The sequence below is a fragment of the Phalangium opilio genome, unplaced genomic scaffold (genome assembly GCF_054372755.1).
Source record: "Phalangium opilio isolate 3A_F unplaced genomic scaffold, DU_Popi_V2 ptg000024l_1, whole genome shotgun sequence".
In the NCBI taxonomy this organism is placed as follows: domain Eukaryota; kingdom Metazoa; phylum Arthropoda; class Arachnida; order Opiliones; family Phalangiidae; genus Phalangium; species Phalangium opilio.
Window position 1 is genome coordinate 9339027 of NW_028324155.1, and position 16349 is coordinate 9355375.

At 41.7% G+C, this 16349-nt stretch overlaps 2 protein-coding genes across 4 annotated transcripts in view; one reads left to right on the forward strand and one right to left on the reverse strand.

The window, feature by feature from the left end:
* The window catches only part of LOC149692762 (transducin-like enhancer protein 4), a 53285-nt gene extending 50268 nt beyond the window's left edge, over positions 1-3017 (forward strand). The window contains exons 12-20 of one of the 2 annotated variants that reach the window (XM_089868632.1): positions 56-109; positions 169-375; positions 460-818; positions 924-1173; positions 1260-1361; positions 1444-1704; positions 1771-1853; positions 1929-2109; positions 2180-3017. In XM_089868632.1, coding sequence (XP_089724758.1) covers positions 56-109; positions 169-375; positions 460-818; positions 924-1173; positions 1260-1361; positions 1444-1704; positions 1771-1853; positions 1929-2109; positions 2180-2287 — 1605 coding nt within the window. In that variant the 3' untranslated portion in view covers positions 2288-3017. The remainder of the gene's footprint in view (positions 1-55; positions 110-168; positions 376-459; positions 819-923; positions 1174-1259; positions 1362-1443; positions 1705-1770; positions 1854-1928; positions 2110-2179) is intronic. The other variant, XM_089868633.1, reaches the window with a different exon arrangement.
* Positions 3018-10790: 7773 nt separating this feature from the next.
* LOC149692763 (transducin-like enhancer protein 4) overlaps positions 10791-16349 on the reverse strand; it is a 28876-nt gene continuing 23317 nt past the window's right edge. For both annotated transcript variants that reach the window (XM_089868634.1, XM_089868635.1), the window contains exons 11-21: positions 16289-16342; positions 15740-15883; positions 15544-15655; positions 14613-14770; positions 12865-12929; positions 12558-12807; positions 12391-12492; positions 12068-12325; positions 11911-11993; positions 11654-11834; positions 10791-11593 (exon numbers count right to left, since the gene is read on the reverse strand). In XM_089868634.1, coding sequence (XP_089724760.1) covers positions 11486-11593; positions 11654-11834; positions 11911-11993; positions 12068-12325; positions 12391-12492; positions 12558-12807; positions 12865-12929; positions 14613-14770; positions 15544-15655; positions 15740-15883; positions 16289-16342 — 1515 coding nt within the window. In that variant the 3' untranslated portion in view covers positions 10791-11485. The remainder of the gene's footprint in view (positions 11594-11653; positions 11835-11910; positions 11994-12067; positions 12326-12390; positions 12493-12557; positions 12808-12864; positions 12930-14612; positions 14771-15543; positions 15656-15739; positions 15884-16288; positions 16343-16349) is intronic.

Genomic DNA, 16349 nt, shown 5'->3' on the forward strand with positions numbered 1-16349 from the left:
TTAAAAATTAAATTGGACTTAATTAATGTGTTGTTTTTTTTTACAAATTAATTAGGGTAGTGACGATGAAAAAAGTGATCAAGATTTAGTGGTGGATGTATCAAATGAAGTAAGTTGATAATTTTAGTTTTAATTTAAGTACTTAATTTGAGCTTTGGGGTTTTTCAGGATCCTATTTCTCCCCCAAACGGCGAAGCCCCTTCTCCTAGAGAAAACGGCACTGATAGTAGAGGTCTCCTCGGTAGTACCGGGGGTATCAGTGTTGTTGGCGGAGGGGCTACCCAAGGAGTTATTCCTAAAAGAGAGAGACCTTCGAGCCGAAGTGGATCGTCATCCAGTAGTAGTACGCCCATTTCGAAACATAAAGATCATTTGGTAAGCCCTACCTCTACCTATATCAGTAATTTTTTTAATTTAGTTTCTTGCCCCTTTTTTTTAACTCTTGCTTTTTACCACTAGAATGATAAACCATTATCCCCCATCTCTAAATCCGTCACTCCAACGAGTTCGGGTTCAAATACGCCCAGTTCCAGTAATTTAAAGCCAGTTCCGGGTTCGAAAGCCCTTCCACCTGGTTTAGGAGCACCTTATCCGTATCCTTTACACGGTGGACCTGGTGGAGCTGGTCATCCGGCCTTGAGCCCCGCCGATTTGAGTGCCGCTAGCGCCGCCGCGGCAGCTGCTGCCGCTTATTCGCAGGGTCTCTTACATAACAATATCAATCCCGCTGCCTTGAATTCCTACTCCAGAGGCCTGGTTGGCTATGATTCGCACCCATCCATGAGAGCCGGATTTGGGACGATACCTGGAGGAAAACCGTAAGTGCAGTTTATTCGCGATTTATGTCATTGGTTTAGGGGACAAAGATGAGGTTCAGTTCCAAAACTTATACTATTTTTTTTTGTATTTCATCTCTGTTTCAGGGCTTATTCCTTTCACGTGAGTGCCGATGGTCAAATGCAACCTGTGCCATTTCCGGCGGACGCGTTGATTGGGCCAGGAATCCCGAGACACGCGCGTCAAATTAACACCTTAAACCACGGCGAAGTTGTCTGCGCCGTAACAATATCAAACCCGACCAAATACGTCTACACCGGAGGAAAGGGATGCGTCAAAGTTTGGGACATTAGTCAACCCGGCAACAAGACTCCCATTTCTCAACTAGATTGTCTGGTAAATTGAAAATTCAAAAGCACTGACTTAACAAAGCTTCTCTACTTGTTAATAATATAATAATTTTTTTTGTAATGACGCGATAGCAAAGGGACAATTACATTCGTTCCTGTAAATTATTACCTGATGGAAGAACGCTTATTGTTGGCGGTGAAGCTTCAACTATTTGCATATGGGATTTAGGAGCGGTAAGCCCCCTCCCCCCCCCCTTTTTTAAATGGTAGAATCGTATCAATAAATTTAATTTGTTATAATGTTTTGATTATGAAGCAGCCCACCCCTCGCATTAAAGCGGAGTTAACTAGCAGCGCGCCCGCGTGTTACGCTTTGGCGATTAGTCCCGATTCGAAAGTGTGCTTCAGTTGTTGCAGCGACGGTAATATCGCCGTTTGGGACCTGAACAATCAGACGCTGGTCAGACAGTTCCAGGGACACACGGATGGCGCTTCTTGCATCGATATCTCCTCCGATGGCACTAAATTGTGGACTGGCGGATTGGATAACACCGTCAGGTCCTGGGATCTCAGAGAGGTAAGTCCGTACCTTATATATATAACATTATTGTAATTAATTCGCGATGGTGGTTTCTTCTGGTAGGGACGACAATTGCAGCAACACGATTTCACATCTCAGATATTTTCACTCGGTTACTGTCCAACGGGGGAATGGCTGGCTGTCGGGTGAGTTCGCCTTTTATTGATATCTACATTGGGGTCAACTTTAATTAACGATGATGTATTTGTTTGTTGTATCAGGATGGAAAGCAGCAACGTTGAAGTTTTACATTGTACAAAACCCGATAAATATCAACTTCATTTACACGAAAGTTGCGTTTTATCTCTAAAATTCGCCTATTGCGGGAAATGGTTCGTTTCTACGGGTAAAGACAACTTACTCAATGCCTGGAGAACGCCCTACGGAGCCTCCATCTTCCAGGTACTCTCTTTTAATCCCCCATTGGTTTAATCCCCATCCATTTATACTAATTAGGATTTATATTTCCCAGTCAAAGGAATCGTCATCCGTGCTTAGTTGCGACATTTCATCAGATGATAAATACATCGTAACGGGATCGGGCGACAAAAAAGCCACCGTTTACGAAGTTATATATTAAAAAAAATATATCGCAAACTAAACTGTGAAAATCGTGTGAGAAAAAAGAAATGCCAGCCGAGGGGGTCTGAGCGATACTTTTGCCGCCCTAAAGCGCGAAAAAGTAAAAAAAACAACTTTGAAATCGGGAATAAATTCGTTGTGCCATAAACTATGACATTCAAAAAATTTAAAATAACGCGAATTTAGACTTAAGGGTGAGAAAAATAAAATTTTTACCAATGGAAATAAGTAAAAATAAATATAATGAAACGTAAGTTAAATAAAAAAAACAAGTTCCTCTATTGTAAAATGGTTTCATGTTCCATCTTATATCTGAAAAAGAAACTGTAATTATCTTAATTTATATATGACTATGTATTCGGTAATGAATATATATTCACGTATATTAGTCAAGAAAATTCGAAAAAAAAAACACCTTTGGACAAACTAATTAATTTATTAATTGTCCATATTTAAAATTAACCACCGTGAGTGTTGTTAATGGTAACGAAACTTTGGGAAAAAAATCTTAAACCAATTGTCAAGAAAAATTAATTAAAATAAATTGGATGAGTCACCAATTTGACTTTAAAAGTGAAGTAAACGGAAAATTGCTATTTATTAGCTCGCTGAATATGTTCAGTTAATGGTCCCACTCCCCTTCTCTATGGAACGTTACTTGTAGAATTCAAAACCATCATTACATTTTGTACAAAAATTATATATAAAGTTTCAAAAGTGTCCCAAAATTTCAAACATGGTTTTATTTCATATTTAATCCTTTCAAGAATTTTATCAAAATACATTTGTTTTTTCAGTGTGATCCTTTAAAGGTAAGAATTTTGCTGTTAACAAGAACTTTGTAGTTAAGCCTAGATTATTTATATTTATTTACGTAACTCCAAATTAATCCAGCAGTTTATATACACGTAACCGACAGGACCCTATAATAACTATTACCAGAAGTGAGATGTTGACCCCCTGCTGTTTCCATACTGTTACCCCCTGCTGCGACCCCCTGCTGTTTCCATACTGTTACCCCCTGCTGCGACCCCCATGCTGTTTCCATACTGTTACCCCCTGCTGTTTCCATACTGCTGTTTCCATACTGTTACCCCCTGCTGTGACCCCCTGCTGTTTCCATACTAGTACCCCCTGCTGTTTCCATACTGTTACCCCCTGCTATTTCCATACTGCTGTTTCCATACTGTTACCCCCTGCTGTGACCCCCTGCTGTTTCCATACTAGCACCCCCTGCTGCGACCCCCTGCTGTTTCCATACTGTTACCCCCTGTTGTTTCCATACTGTTACCCCCTGATGCGACCCCCTGCTGTTTCCATATTGTTACCCCCTGCTGTGACCCCTGCTGTTTCAGTACTGTTACCCCCTGCTGTGACCCCCTACTGTTACCCCCTGCTGTTTCCATACTATTACCCCCTGCTGCGACCCCCTGCTGATTCCATACTGTTACCCCCTGCTGTTTCCATACTGTTACCCCCTGCTGCGACCCCCTGCTGTTTCCATACTGTTACCCCTGCTGTTTCCATACTGTTACCCCCTGCTGTTTCCATACTGTTACCCCTGCTGTTTCCATACTGTTACCCCCTGCTGTTTCCATACTGTTACCCCCTGCTGTTTCCATACTGTTACCCCCTGCTGTTTCCATACTGTTACCCCCTGCTGTTTCCATACTGTTACCCCCTGCTGTTTCCATACTGTTACCCCCTGCTGTTTCCATACTGTTACCCCCTGCTGTTTTCATACTAGTACCCCCTGCTGCGACCCCCTGCTGTTTCCATACTGTTACCCCCTGTTGTTTCCATACTGTTACCCCCTGCTGTGACCCCCTGCTGTTTCCATACTGTTACCCCCTGCTGTGACCCCCTGCTGTTTCAGTACTGTTACCCCTTGCTGTGATCCCCTGCTGTTTCCATACTGTTACCCCCTGCTGTTGCCATACTGTTTCCCCCTGCTGTGCCCCCTGCTGTTTCCATACTGTTACCCCCTGCTGTTTCAGTACTGTTACCCCCTGCTGGGACCCCATACTGTTACCCCCTGCCGTGACCCCCTGCTGTTTCCATACTATTACCCCCTGCTGCGACCCCTTGCTGTTTCCATACTGTTACCCCCTGCTGTGACCCCCTGCTGTTTCCAAACTGTTACCCCCTACTGTGACCCCCTGCTGTTTCCATACTGTTACCCCCTGCTGTTTCCATACTGTTACCCCCTGCTGTGACCCCCTGCTGTTTCCATACTGTTACCCCCTGCTGTGACCCCCTGCCGTTACCACCTGTTGTGACCCCCTGCTGGGACCCCCTGCTGTTTCCATACTATTACCCCCTGCTGGGACCCCCTGCTGTTTCCAAACTGTTACCCCCTGCTGGGACCCCCTACTGTTACCCCCTGCTGTGACCCCTTGCTGTTTCCATACTATTACCCCTGCTGGGACCCCCTGCTGTTTCCATACTGTTACCCCCTGCTGTTTCCATACTATTACCCCCTGTATGGAAACAGCAGGGGGTAACGGCAGGGGGTCACAGCAGGGGGTAATGGCAGGGGTTAACAGTATGGAAACAGCAGGGGGTAACAGTATGGAAACAGCAGGGGGTCCCAGCAGGGGGTAACAGTACTGAAACAGCAGGGGGTAATAGTATGGAAACAGCAGAGGGTAACGGCAGGGGGTCACAGCAGGGGTAGCAGTATGGAAACAGCAGGGGGTAACAGAATGGAAACAGCAGGGGGTAATAGTATGGAAACAGCAGGGCGTAGCAGTATGGAAACAGCAGGGGGTCACAGCAGGGGGCACAGCAGGGGGTAACGGCAGGGGGTCACAGCAGGGGGTAGCAGTATGGAAACAGCAGGGGGTAACAGTATGGAAACAGCAGGGGGTCGCAGCAGGGGGTAATAGTATGGAAACAGCAGGGGGTCCCAGCAGGGGGTAATTGTATGGAAACAGCAGGGGGTAACAGTATGGAAACAGCAGGGGGTAACGGTTTGGAAACAGCAGGGGTTCCCAGCAGGGGGTAATAGTATGGAAACAGCAGGGGGTAACAGTATGGAAACAGCAGGGGGTCCCAGCAGGGGGTAATAGTATGGAAACAGCAGGGGGTCGCAGCAGGGGGTAATAGTATGGAAACAGCAGGGGGTCCCAGCAGGGGGTAATTGTATGGAAACAGCAGGGGGTAACAATATGGAAACAGCAGGGGGTAACGGTTTGGAAACAGCAGGGGGTCCCAGCAGGGGGTAATAGTATGGAAACAGCAGGGGGTAACAGTATGGAAACAGCAGGGGGTCCCAGCAGGGGGTAATAGTATGGAAACAGCAGGGGGTCCCAGCAGGGGGTAACAGTATGGAAACCGCAGGGGGTCCCAGCAGGGGGTAATAGTATGGAAACAGCAGGGGGCACAGCAGGGGGTAACGGCAGGGGGTAGCAGTATGGAAACATCAGGGGGTAACAGTATGGAAACAGCAGGGGTTCCCAGCAGGGGGTAATAGTATGGAAACAGCAGGGGGTAACAGCAGGGGGTCACAGCAGGGGGTAATAGTATGGAAACAGCAGGGGGTAACCGTATGGAAACAGCTAGGGGGTCCCAGCAGGGGGTAACCGTATGGAAACAGCAGGGGGTCCCAGCAGGGGGTAATAGTATGGAAACAGCAGGGGGTAACAGTATGGAAACAGCAGGGGGTCCCAGCAGGGGGTAATAGTATGGAAACAGCAGGGGTAACAGTATGGAAACACAATAGAACAGCATAAAAACAAAATAAAACAGCATAAAAATTTAATAAATCAGCTTAAAAACAATATAAAACAGCATAAAAACACAATAAAACAGCGTAAAACACAATAAAACAGCATAAAAACACTATAATACAGCATAAAAACATTAAAACAGCATTGTATGGAAACAGCAGGGGGTAACAGTATGGAAACAGCAGGGGGTCCCAACAGGGGGTAATAGTATGGAAACAGCAGGGGTCCCAGCAGGGGGTAACAGTACTGAAATAGCAGGGGGTCCCAGCAGGGGGTAATAGTATGGAAACAGCAGGGGGCACAGCAGGGGGTAACGGCAGGGGGTAGCAGTATGGAAACAGCAGGGGGTAACAGTATGGAAACAGCAGGGGTTCCCAGCAGGGGGTAATAGTATGGAAACAGCAGGGGGTCACAGCAGGGGGTAATAGTATGGAAACAGCAGGGGGTAACCGTATGGAAACAGCAGGGGGTCCCAGCAGGGGGTAATAGTATGGAAACAGCAGGGGGTCACAGCAGGGGGTAACCGTATGGAAACAGCAGGGGGTAATAGTATGGAAACAGCAGGGGGTAACAGTATGGAAACAGCAGGGGGTCCCAGCAGGGGGTAATAGTATGGAAACAGCAGGGGGTAACGGCAGGGGGTAACAGTATGGAAACAGCAGGGGGTCCCAGCAGGGGGTAATAGTATGGAAACAGCAGGGGGCACAGCAGGGGGTAACGGCAGGGGGTAGCAGTATGGAAACAGCAGGGGGTAACAGTATGGAAACAGCAGGGGGTCCCAGCAGGGGGTAACAGTATGGAAACAGCAGGGGGTCCCAGCAGGGGGTAATAGTATGGAAACAGCAGGGGGCACAGCAGGGGGTAACGGCAGGGGGTAGCAGTATGGAAACATAAGGGGGTAACAGTATGGAAACAGCAGGGGTTCCCAGCAGGGGGTAATAGTATGGAAACAGCAGGGGGTAACAGCAGGGGGTCACAGCAGGGGGTAATAGTATGGAAACAGCAGGGGGTAACCGTATGGAAACAGCTAGGGGGTCGCAGCAGGGGGTAACCGTATGGAAACAGCAGGGGGTCCCAGCAGGGGGTAATAGTATGGAAACAGCAGGGGGTAACAGTATGGAAACAGCAGGGGGTAACAGTATGGAAACAGCAGGGGGTCCCAGCAGGGGTAACAGTATGGAAACACAATAGAACAGCATAAAAACACAATAAAACAGCATAAAAATTTAATAAATCAGCTTAAAAACAATATAAAACAGCATAAAAACACAATAAAACAGCGTAAAACACAATAAAACAGCATAAAAACACTATAATACAGCATAAAAACATTAAAACAGCATTGTATGGAAACAGCAGGGGGTAACAGTATGGAAACAGCAGGGGGTCCCAACAGGGGGTAATAGTATGGAAACAGCAGGGGGTCCCAGCAGGGGGTAACAGTACTGAAATAGCAGGGGGTCCCAGCAGGGGGTAATAGTATGGAAACAGCAGGGGGCACAGCAGGGGGTAACGGCAGGGGGTAGCAGTATGGAAACAGCAGGGGGTAACAGTATGGAAACAGCAGGGGTTCCCAGCAGGGGGTAATAGTATGGAAACAGCAGGGGGTCACAGCAGGGGGTAATAGTATGGAAACAGCAGGGGGTAACCGTATGGAAACAGCAGGGGGTAATAGTATGGAAACAGCAGGGGGTCACAGCAGGGGGTAACCGTATGGAAACAGCAGGGGGTAATAGTATGGAAACAGCAGGGGGTAACAGTATGGAAACAGCAGGGGGTCCCAGCAGGGGGTAATAGTATGGAAACAGCAGGGGGTAACGGTAGGGGGTAACAGTATGGAAACAGCAGGGGGTCCCAGCAGGGGGTAATAGTATGGAAACAGCAGGGGGCACAGCAGGGGGTAAAGGCAGGGGGTAGCAGTATGGAAACAGCAGGGGGTAACAGTATGGAAACAGCAGGGGGTCCCAACAGGGGGTAATAGTATGGAAACAGCAGGGGGCACAGCAGGGGGTAACGGCAGGGGGTAGCAGTATGGAAACATAAGGGGGTAACAGTATGGAAACAGCAGGGGGTAACAGTATGGAAACAGCAGGGGGTCCCAGCAGGGGGTAATAGTATGGAAACAGCAGGGGGTAACGGTAGGGGGTAACAGTATGGAAACAGCAGGGGGTCCCAGCAGGGGGTAATAGTATGGAAACAGCAGGGGGCACAGCAGGGGGTAAAGGCAGGGGGTAGCAGTATGGAAACAGCAGGGGGTAACAGTATGGAAACAGCAGGGGGTCCCAGCAGGGGGTAATAGTATGGAAACAGCAGGGGGCACAGCAGGGGGTAACGGCAGGGGGTAGCAGTATGGAAACATAAGGGGGTAACAGTATGGAAACAGCAGGGGTTCCCAGCAGGGGGTAATAGTATGGAAACAGCAGGGGGTAACAGCAGGGGGTCACAGCAGGGGGTAATAGTATGGAAACAGCAGGGGGTAACCGTATGGAAACAGCTAGGGGGTCCCAGCAGGGGGTAACCGTATGGAAACAGCAGGGGGTCCCAGCAGGGGGTAATAGTATGGAAACAGCAGGGGGTAACAGTATGGAAACAGCAGGGGGTAACAGTATGGAAACAGCAGGGGGTAACAGTATGGAAACAGCAGGGGGTCCCAGCAGGGGGTAATAGTATGGAAACAGCAGGGGTAACAGTATGGAAACACAATAGAACAGCATAAAAACACAATAAAACAGCATAAAAACACAATAAAACAGCATAAAAATTTAATAAAACAGCTTAAAAACAATATAAAACAGCATAAAAACACAATAAAACAGCGTAAAACACAATAAAACAGCATAAAAACACTATAATACAGCATAAAAACATTAAAACAGCATAAAAACACAATAAAACAGCATAAAACACTCAAAAACTCCTTAAAACACACAAAAACTACACAAAACACACATAAAGAACAAATACACACACATAAAGAACAAATAAACACACATAAACAACAATAAAACACAAAAAACTACTATAAAACACACATAAATCACAATAAAACACCCAAAAACTACAATAAAACACCCAAAAACTACAATAGAACCAGATAAAACTACATAAAACCCTTAAACAACAATTAAATCCACTAAAACTACATTAATACTACCTATGATACTACATAAATAAAACACTCAAAAACTACAATAAAACCACTTAAAACACTCAAAAACTACATAAAACATACATAAACAACAATAAAGCACACATAAGCAACATTAAAACACACATAAACATCAATAAAACATAAAAAATCTACAATAAAACTACATAAAACGCCCAAAAACTACATAAAACGCCATGATACTACATAAATAAAACACTCAAAAACTACAATAAAACCACTTAAAACACTCAAAAACTACATAAAACATACATAAACAACAATAAAGCACACATAAGCAACATTAAAACACACATAAACATCAATAAAACATAAAAAATCTACAACAAAACTACATAAAACGCCCAAAAACTACATAAAACGCCCAAAAACTACAATAAAACACACAAAAACTACAATAAAACACACAAAAACTACAATAAACACACAAAAACTACAAAAAAACTACATAAAACGCCCAAAAACTACAATAAAACACACAAAACACGCAAAAACTATGTAAAACACACTAAAATTCAACTGCAACTACAAAAAACACACTAGAACCAGAAGGGAATAAGAGAGAAGGGAGACTTTAGAGCCTGCTATGGTAACAAGAGCCCGACCAACCTCAAGAAAACCGTGAAAACTATGCGCAAGTACACAGCTTTTAACCAATTTACTGCAAAAATAGTTCTTTAACTTCTCCGCGGTATTAGGCGGCCTATTTGTCTGCTAGATTTTCATTCTCCAAAGGCTTAGGGCTGTCGATGTTTCGTTCTTGTGTAATTATAACCTCAAGTATGTATTTTATTGAAACTAATTTCTATTTTTATTATTAATTCAGAATAATCTATTTATTACCTTCAAATATCTGATTTTGGTATGTTCTCAATACCCGTGTATCTAAATTAATTGCACAGCTTGATTTCGTTTATCAACATGAAATTCGGCCATTTTTATCTCCTTCAATGTAAAGTTGTAAACAAAACTACTTTTTATTCGTCAACCGAGACGTCACCTTTTTATGTGACGTCACAGCTAAGACAGAAGTTAGATAGCCAATCAGTGAAGGGTAGTTGATTTGAGGTTACTGTTGTTACGAGTGTAAAGCATTATAGAGATATAAAGTGTGTCCCTTCTCTCTTATTCCCTTCTGCTAGAACTACAGAAAAACACTTAAACTACAATAAAACACACAAAAACTACATAAAACACACTAAAACACTTACACTTAAAACAGCACAAAAACACAATGAAACAGCATAAATTCAACACTTTACACAACAATAATACACATTAAACAACAATACACACAATAAAACATGTTGAACAACACACAAAACCCCATTAAAACAAGTTAAATAACAATAAACACAACACACCTTGAAATAAAATACCTCGTGAGTCGTTTGAGCATTTTTCCACATAAAACAGCTGCCTTCTTGCCATTTTCCCCTCCTAATCTTTCTCGCAAACATTTTACCTTTAGTAACTTTTTCGTTTTAGAAATGATTATTTAACCATGATTTCTCATTCTGACACTGAAATGGCATTTCTTGGATCAGAATCAGTTCTGGAATAAAATACGGATTATAATGTCACTTAAATTAATCAACTAGTAAGAAAAAAATCTTTTATTTATTAATTGTTCATTTATTAATTTAAAGTTTCGTAAGAATTGAAAAAACGATGGAAGAACGAAAAAAATGTTATCGTGGGTCCAAAAAACATTGGACCCCGCCCCCCCATCCCGCGCGCGATCTATATACTAACTATAACTTTACACTGTGTCATTTTGAAGGAATGTGGAAATCAATATCCTTTTGTTACAATTCATAAATTAAGGGATAATTACCCGAAATTAATTAAGTAATATAATTAAAACGCCTTCTTTAAAAACGTTTGGACAACTGAAAATTTTGAAATAAAATTTTTACTTTTTTAATAATAGGCGCAAAAAAGTATTTATTCAACAGTCCCGGCTGGCTGGTTGGTTGGGTGGCTAGTTTTTCACGTGAAACGGTTCATATTTTTAAAAATATACATACCTGAGATTAAACTTGATTAAAATTAAATTTAGAACACTTAATAATTAAAAATAACATTAATGGGTGCTGGGCGAGAAAAGATCACAGGCTTATCTATCCAGTTTTTTATGTTTTTTGGTTTTGTTTTTCCGCACATTTGATTCGAAATTTCGCAAAAAATGATGATTATGGGCATTAAAGTTAATTAGAAAAAAATTAAATTTAATTTTCCGAGAAATGTTTATATATAACAGGAACTCCATTTTAACTAACTGCAATGAACGAGTTCAATATATAACTTCGTAAACGGTGGCTTTTTTGTCGCCCGATCCCGTTACGATGTATTTATCATCTGATGAAATGTCGCAACTAAGCACGGATGACGATTCCTTTGACTAGGAAATAAATCCTGGTTAGTAAATGGATGGAAATTAAACCAATGTGATTAAGAGTACCTGGAAGATGGAGGCTCCGTAGGGCGTTCTCCAGGCATTGAGTAAGTTGTCTTTACCTGTAGAAACGAACCATTTCCCGCAATAGGCGAATTTTAGAGATAAAACGCAACTTTCGTGTAAATGAAGTTGATATTTATCGGGTTTTGTACAATGTAAAACTTCAACGTTGCTGCTTTCCATCCTGATACGAACAAACAAATACACCATCGTTAATTAAAGTTGACCCCAATGCAGATATCAATAAAAGGTGAACTCACCCGACAGCCAGCCATTCCCCCGTTGGACAGTAACCGAGTGAAAATATCTGAGATGAGAAATCGTGTTGCTGCAATTGTCGTCCCTACCAGAAGAAACCACCATCGCGAATTAATTACAATAATGTTAATTAGGAATATATATAAGGTACGGACTTACCTCTCTGAGATCCCAAGACCTGACGGTGTTATCCAATCCGCCAGTCCACAATTTAGTGCCATCGGAGGAGATATCGATGCAAGAAGCGCCATCCGTGTGTCCCTGGAACTGTCTGACCAGCGTCTGATTGTTCAGGTCCCAAACGGCGATATTACCGTCGCTGCAACAACTGAAGCACACTTTCGAATCGGGACTAATCGCCAAGGCGTAACACGCGGGCGCGCTGCTAGTTAACTCCGCTTTAATGCGAGGGGTGGGCTGAAAATTCAATAAATTAATTTAATTAAATACAATGAACTCGAGTATTTCAAAAGATATCTTACCGACGCGAGATCCCAAATGGATATCGTCGACGCTTCACCTCCAACAATCAACGTTTGATAATTAGGAAGTAATTTACAAGAACGAATGTAGTTATCCCTTTGCTGAAAAAATGAAAATATTAATTAAAGATTATATATTCTTAATAGCTTAATTAAAATTAATTTACCAGGCAATCCAATTGCGAAACTGGACTTTTTGTTCCCGGTTGACTTATATCCCATACTTTGACGCAACCTTTGCCTCCCGTATAAACGTACTTTGTCGGGTTTGAGATGGTGACGGCGCAGACAACTTCGCCGTGACTTAAAGTGTTGATTTGTCGAGCGTGACGCGGAATTCCTGGTCCGATTAAGGCATCGGGAGGGAATGGTACAGGCTGCATTTGTCCGTCAGCGCTAACGTGAAACGAATACGCTCTGAAAGAAAAGTCAGTTAAATAAAATGTTTAAATTTGTTATTTATTAATAACTTACGGTTTTCCTCCTGGAATATTCCCGAACGCCGCAGCTCGCATACTGGAATGTGGGTCATAACCAACCTAAAATAAAAATTAACTATGATTACTAATCAATCCTAAACTAAATTGAATACAGATATTCCATGGAACGCGAGGGTGAAACTCTTTTTCGCGCAGGCGTTGTACTTTCTTTGTGTCATACGGAAATGGCGACATCTCAACTCTATTAATAGACCTTCGCAAAAATGTTAATGAGCCTGGGGCCATCTTGTTGAAATGGCGCCGCTATGCGCTTATTAGTAATGTCTATTAACAACGGTTTTGCGCAAAAAAGTAACAGGGGCGTTTCACCCGCGCTTTCCAATTGTCGAGGTTACAATTTTTAAGACAAAGGGGAAAAATAAGCTTAGTTAATTAACTAAGCCTATTCACGTAAATAAAATTGAGAACAAAAAATTTTCAACAATATTGAAAAAAAGCAACTTACATTCGAATGAGAGAAACAAAATTTTTAGCCAAAAACGATTTATAGCTAAAATATACTAAATTGAACAAACTAATTTCAATTAAAATAATTCGTAAAAAAAAAATAAAAGACTTAATACAGTGAAACTTTGGCTAAAGCGAAAGAAAACGGATTTTTTTTTATTACTTTAAATTAAAAAAAAAATAAATAAAAATTTGGGCTAAAAATTTAATTTCTCTCTAGAAATTTAAAGAGATCAATAAATTTACCAGCATTTATATTATGTATAAAAAAATAACACCTGATTCGTTATCAAACAATTCGATGGGGGAAATTAACTTTTTTTTACCGTTTTTTTTTAATTAAAGTTTAAAAATTAAATAAAATTAAACCGATCAGACAAGTTTCACTGCAAAATTTCTTTTAATTTTTTTTTTTTGGTCTAAAGGTATGCCTGTCAATTTAAAGAAACCACCAAGTCTGCAATATATTTTTTTTTCGTTTCATTTATACATCTTATTTATTATTTTGTACTAGTTTTCACACAAAATAGGGATTAAAAAATAATACGTAATAATTTTAAATAATTATTACAAGTAAAAACCGGTAAATTGGTAAATTGATTCGTTTTCTTTTTATGTTTAATTGGGAAGAAGTTTTTTCTTGGGAATTTTTTTAATAACATTAAGTTTTTCTTTTAAATTTAAATTTTTCTTTTGAAATTTTTTTAATCACAGCTTGATAAAAAACAGGTGTTATTTTTTTTTTGTTATATATTCAAAATTCTACGCTTTTATTTATACTTTGTTTATACCCTTCTTTGTCGCCGTGAAATTAATATAAAAACCGCCGAAAAATTAAACTTAATTTTTTTTCTGGGTTTTTTTTTTAATATTTAAATTTTTTCAAAAATTCGGAATATTTTCGTTAATTGACTAAATTAATAATAAAACTAATTAAAACTGACCCGCCATTTTAAACTCATTAAAAACAAACTTAAGCTATTAGCAGAAGTCAATATTTGAATGTTACTTTACATTAAAAATGTTTGTCACGTAAAAAAAAAAAAACAACCTTTGAAATTAAGTTTTTTTGAGATTTTTCTTATTAAGAATATTACCGGCATAAACCTTACGGAGATTTTTGTCTCATTTTAAAGATAAAAAAGAAATTTATTCAGTAAACCACTGATATTTAAGATGTTGCCGCCAAATCTCGCTGCTAACGGAAATACTTTCGGAAGCCGTTAACATTTTTTGACCACCACCACCACCGCCACCACCACCAAAAGAGCTTACCAGGGACCTGGAATACGAGTTGAGAGCAGCGGGACTAATGTTGTTATGAAGAAGACCTTGAGAATACGCGGCAGCCGCGGCCGCTGCACTCAGATCCGCCGGTAACCCCGGATGACCTCCAGGACCTCCACCGTGTAGAGAATACGGAAAAGGTGGTCCTAAAAATAAAATTCGCTTCCATTACAACACTTATAAATAAAGATAATTTTGTTACGTTGTAACTCGCAAAGTCCTAAGCCTAAATTAAATTCGTATCAGGCCAAGGCTTAACATTCACACCACTTATTTAACAGAATAACTAATATAACTCCGTTAATCTTTAATTTCGCCAAGATTTAAAAGCTCACTTTCATTTCATAAAAGATTTGTCACAACAGAAACGCGTAATTTTTTAATTTTAATTAAACGGAAACGCAAAAACTTCGCGTAACTAACTTAGCACGCCGATTTCCAAATTTAAACAGGCTTAAAAACAAAATGGCCGCCAGAATCCCGGCGGGACATAAATCCCGGCTGGACTCCCGGCGGGACATAAATCCCGGCTGGACTCCCGGCGGGACATAAATCCCGGCTGGACTCCCGGCGGGACATAAATCCCGGCTGGACTCCCGGCGGGACATAAATCCCGGCTGGACTCCCGGCGGGACATAAATCCCGGCTGGACTCCCGGCGGGACATAAATCCCGGCTGGACTCCCGGCGGGACATAAATCCCGGCTGGACTCCCGGCGGGACATAAATCCCGGCTGGACTCCCGGCGGGACATAAATCCCGGCTGGACTCCCGGCGGGACATAAATCCCGGCTGGACTCCCGGCGGGACATAAATCCCGGCTGGACTCCCGGCGGGACATAAATCCCGGCTGGACTCCCGGCGGGACATAAATCCCGGCGGTGACTTAGGCCTAAATTTTAAAAATATGATTTACATACCTAAAGGTGGTCCTTTAGAGACTGGTTTTAGGCCACTGGAACCAGGCATATTACCCGATGAGGAACTAGTAGGAGTTAAAGATTTAGGTACTGGCGTCGTACTTTTTTCATTCTAAAAAAAACAAAGAATTAATCTTAATTAGAATTAAGTAAACAAGTAAAAATGACATTAAATGAGAGGAGGATAAAGGCGCACCTCCTTATGTTTCGAAGAGGGTGTGCTAGAGTTGGATGAGATACTGCTGTGAGGACTATGAGGTGGGTGTTCTTTTTTGATGACTTTCTCGGTGCCGTTTTCGCGAGGAGATAATGGGCCTCCGTTTGGGGGTCCCACAGAATCCTGACCAAATAAAATAAACACTTCTTTTAAACATATTTTGGAATTTTGAGGTAACTATGGCGTGCGCGCTTTAAAAATAGTCACGTGATTAAGAGAATAGTCACGTGATTAAGAGAATAGTCACGTGATTAAGAGAATAGTCACGTGATTAAGAGAATAGTCACGTGATTAAGAGAATAGTCACGTGATTAAGAGAATAGTCACGTGATTAAGAGAATAGTCACGTGATTAAGAGAATAGTCACGTGATTAGAGAATAGTCACGTGATTAAGAGAATAGTCACGTGATTAAGAGAATAGTCACGTGATTAAGAGAATAGTCACGTGATTAAGAGAATAGTCACGTGATCAAAGAATTGTTACGTGTTCAGAGAATTGCCACGTGATTAGAGAATAGGAAACTTACTTCATTCGCCACATCGACAACCAATTCTTGGTCACTCTTTTCACCATCACTGTCCTATTTA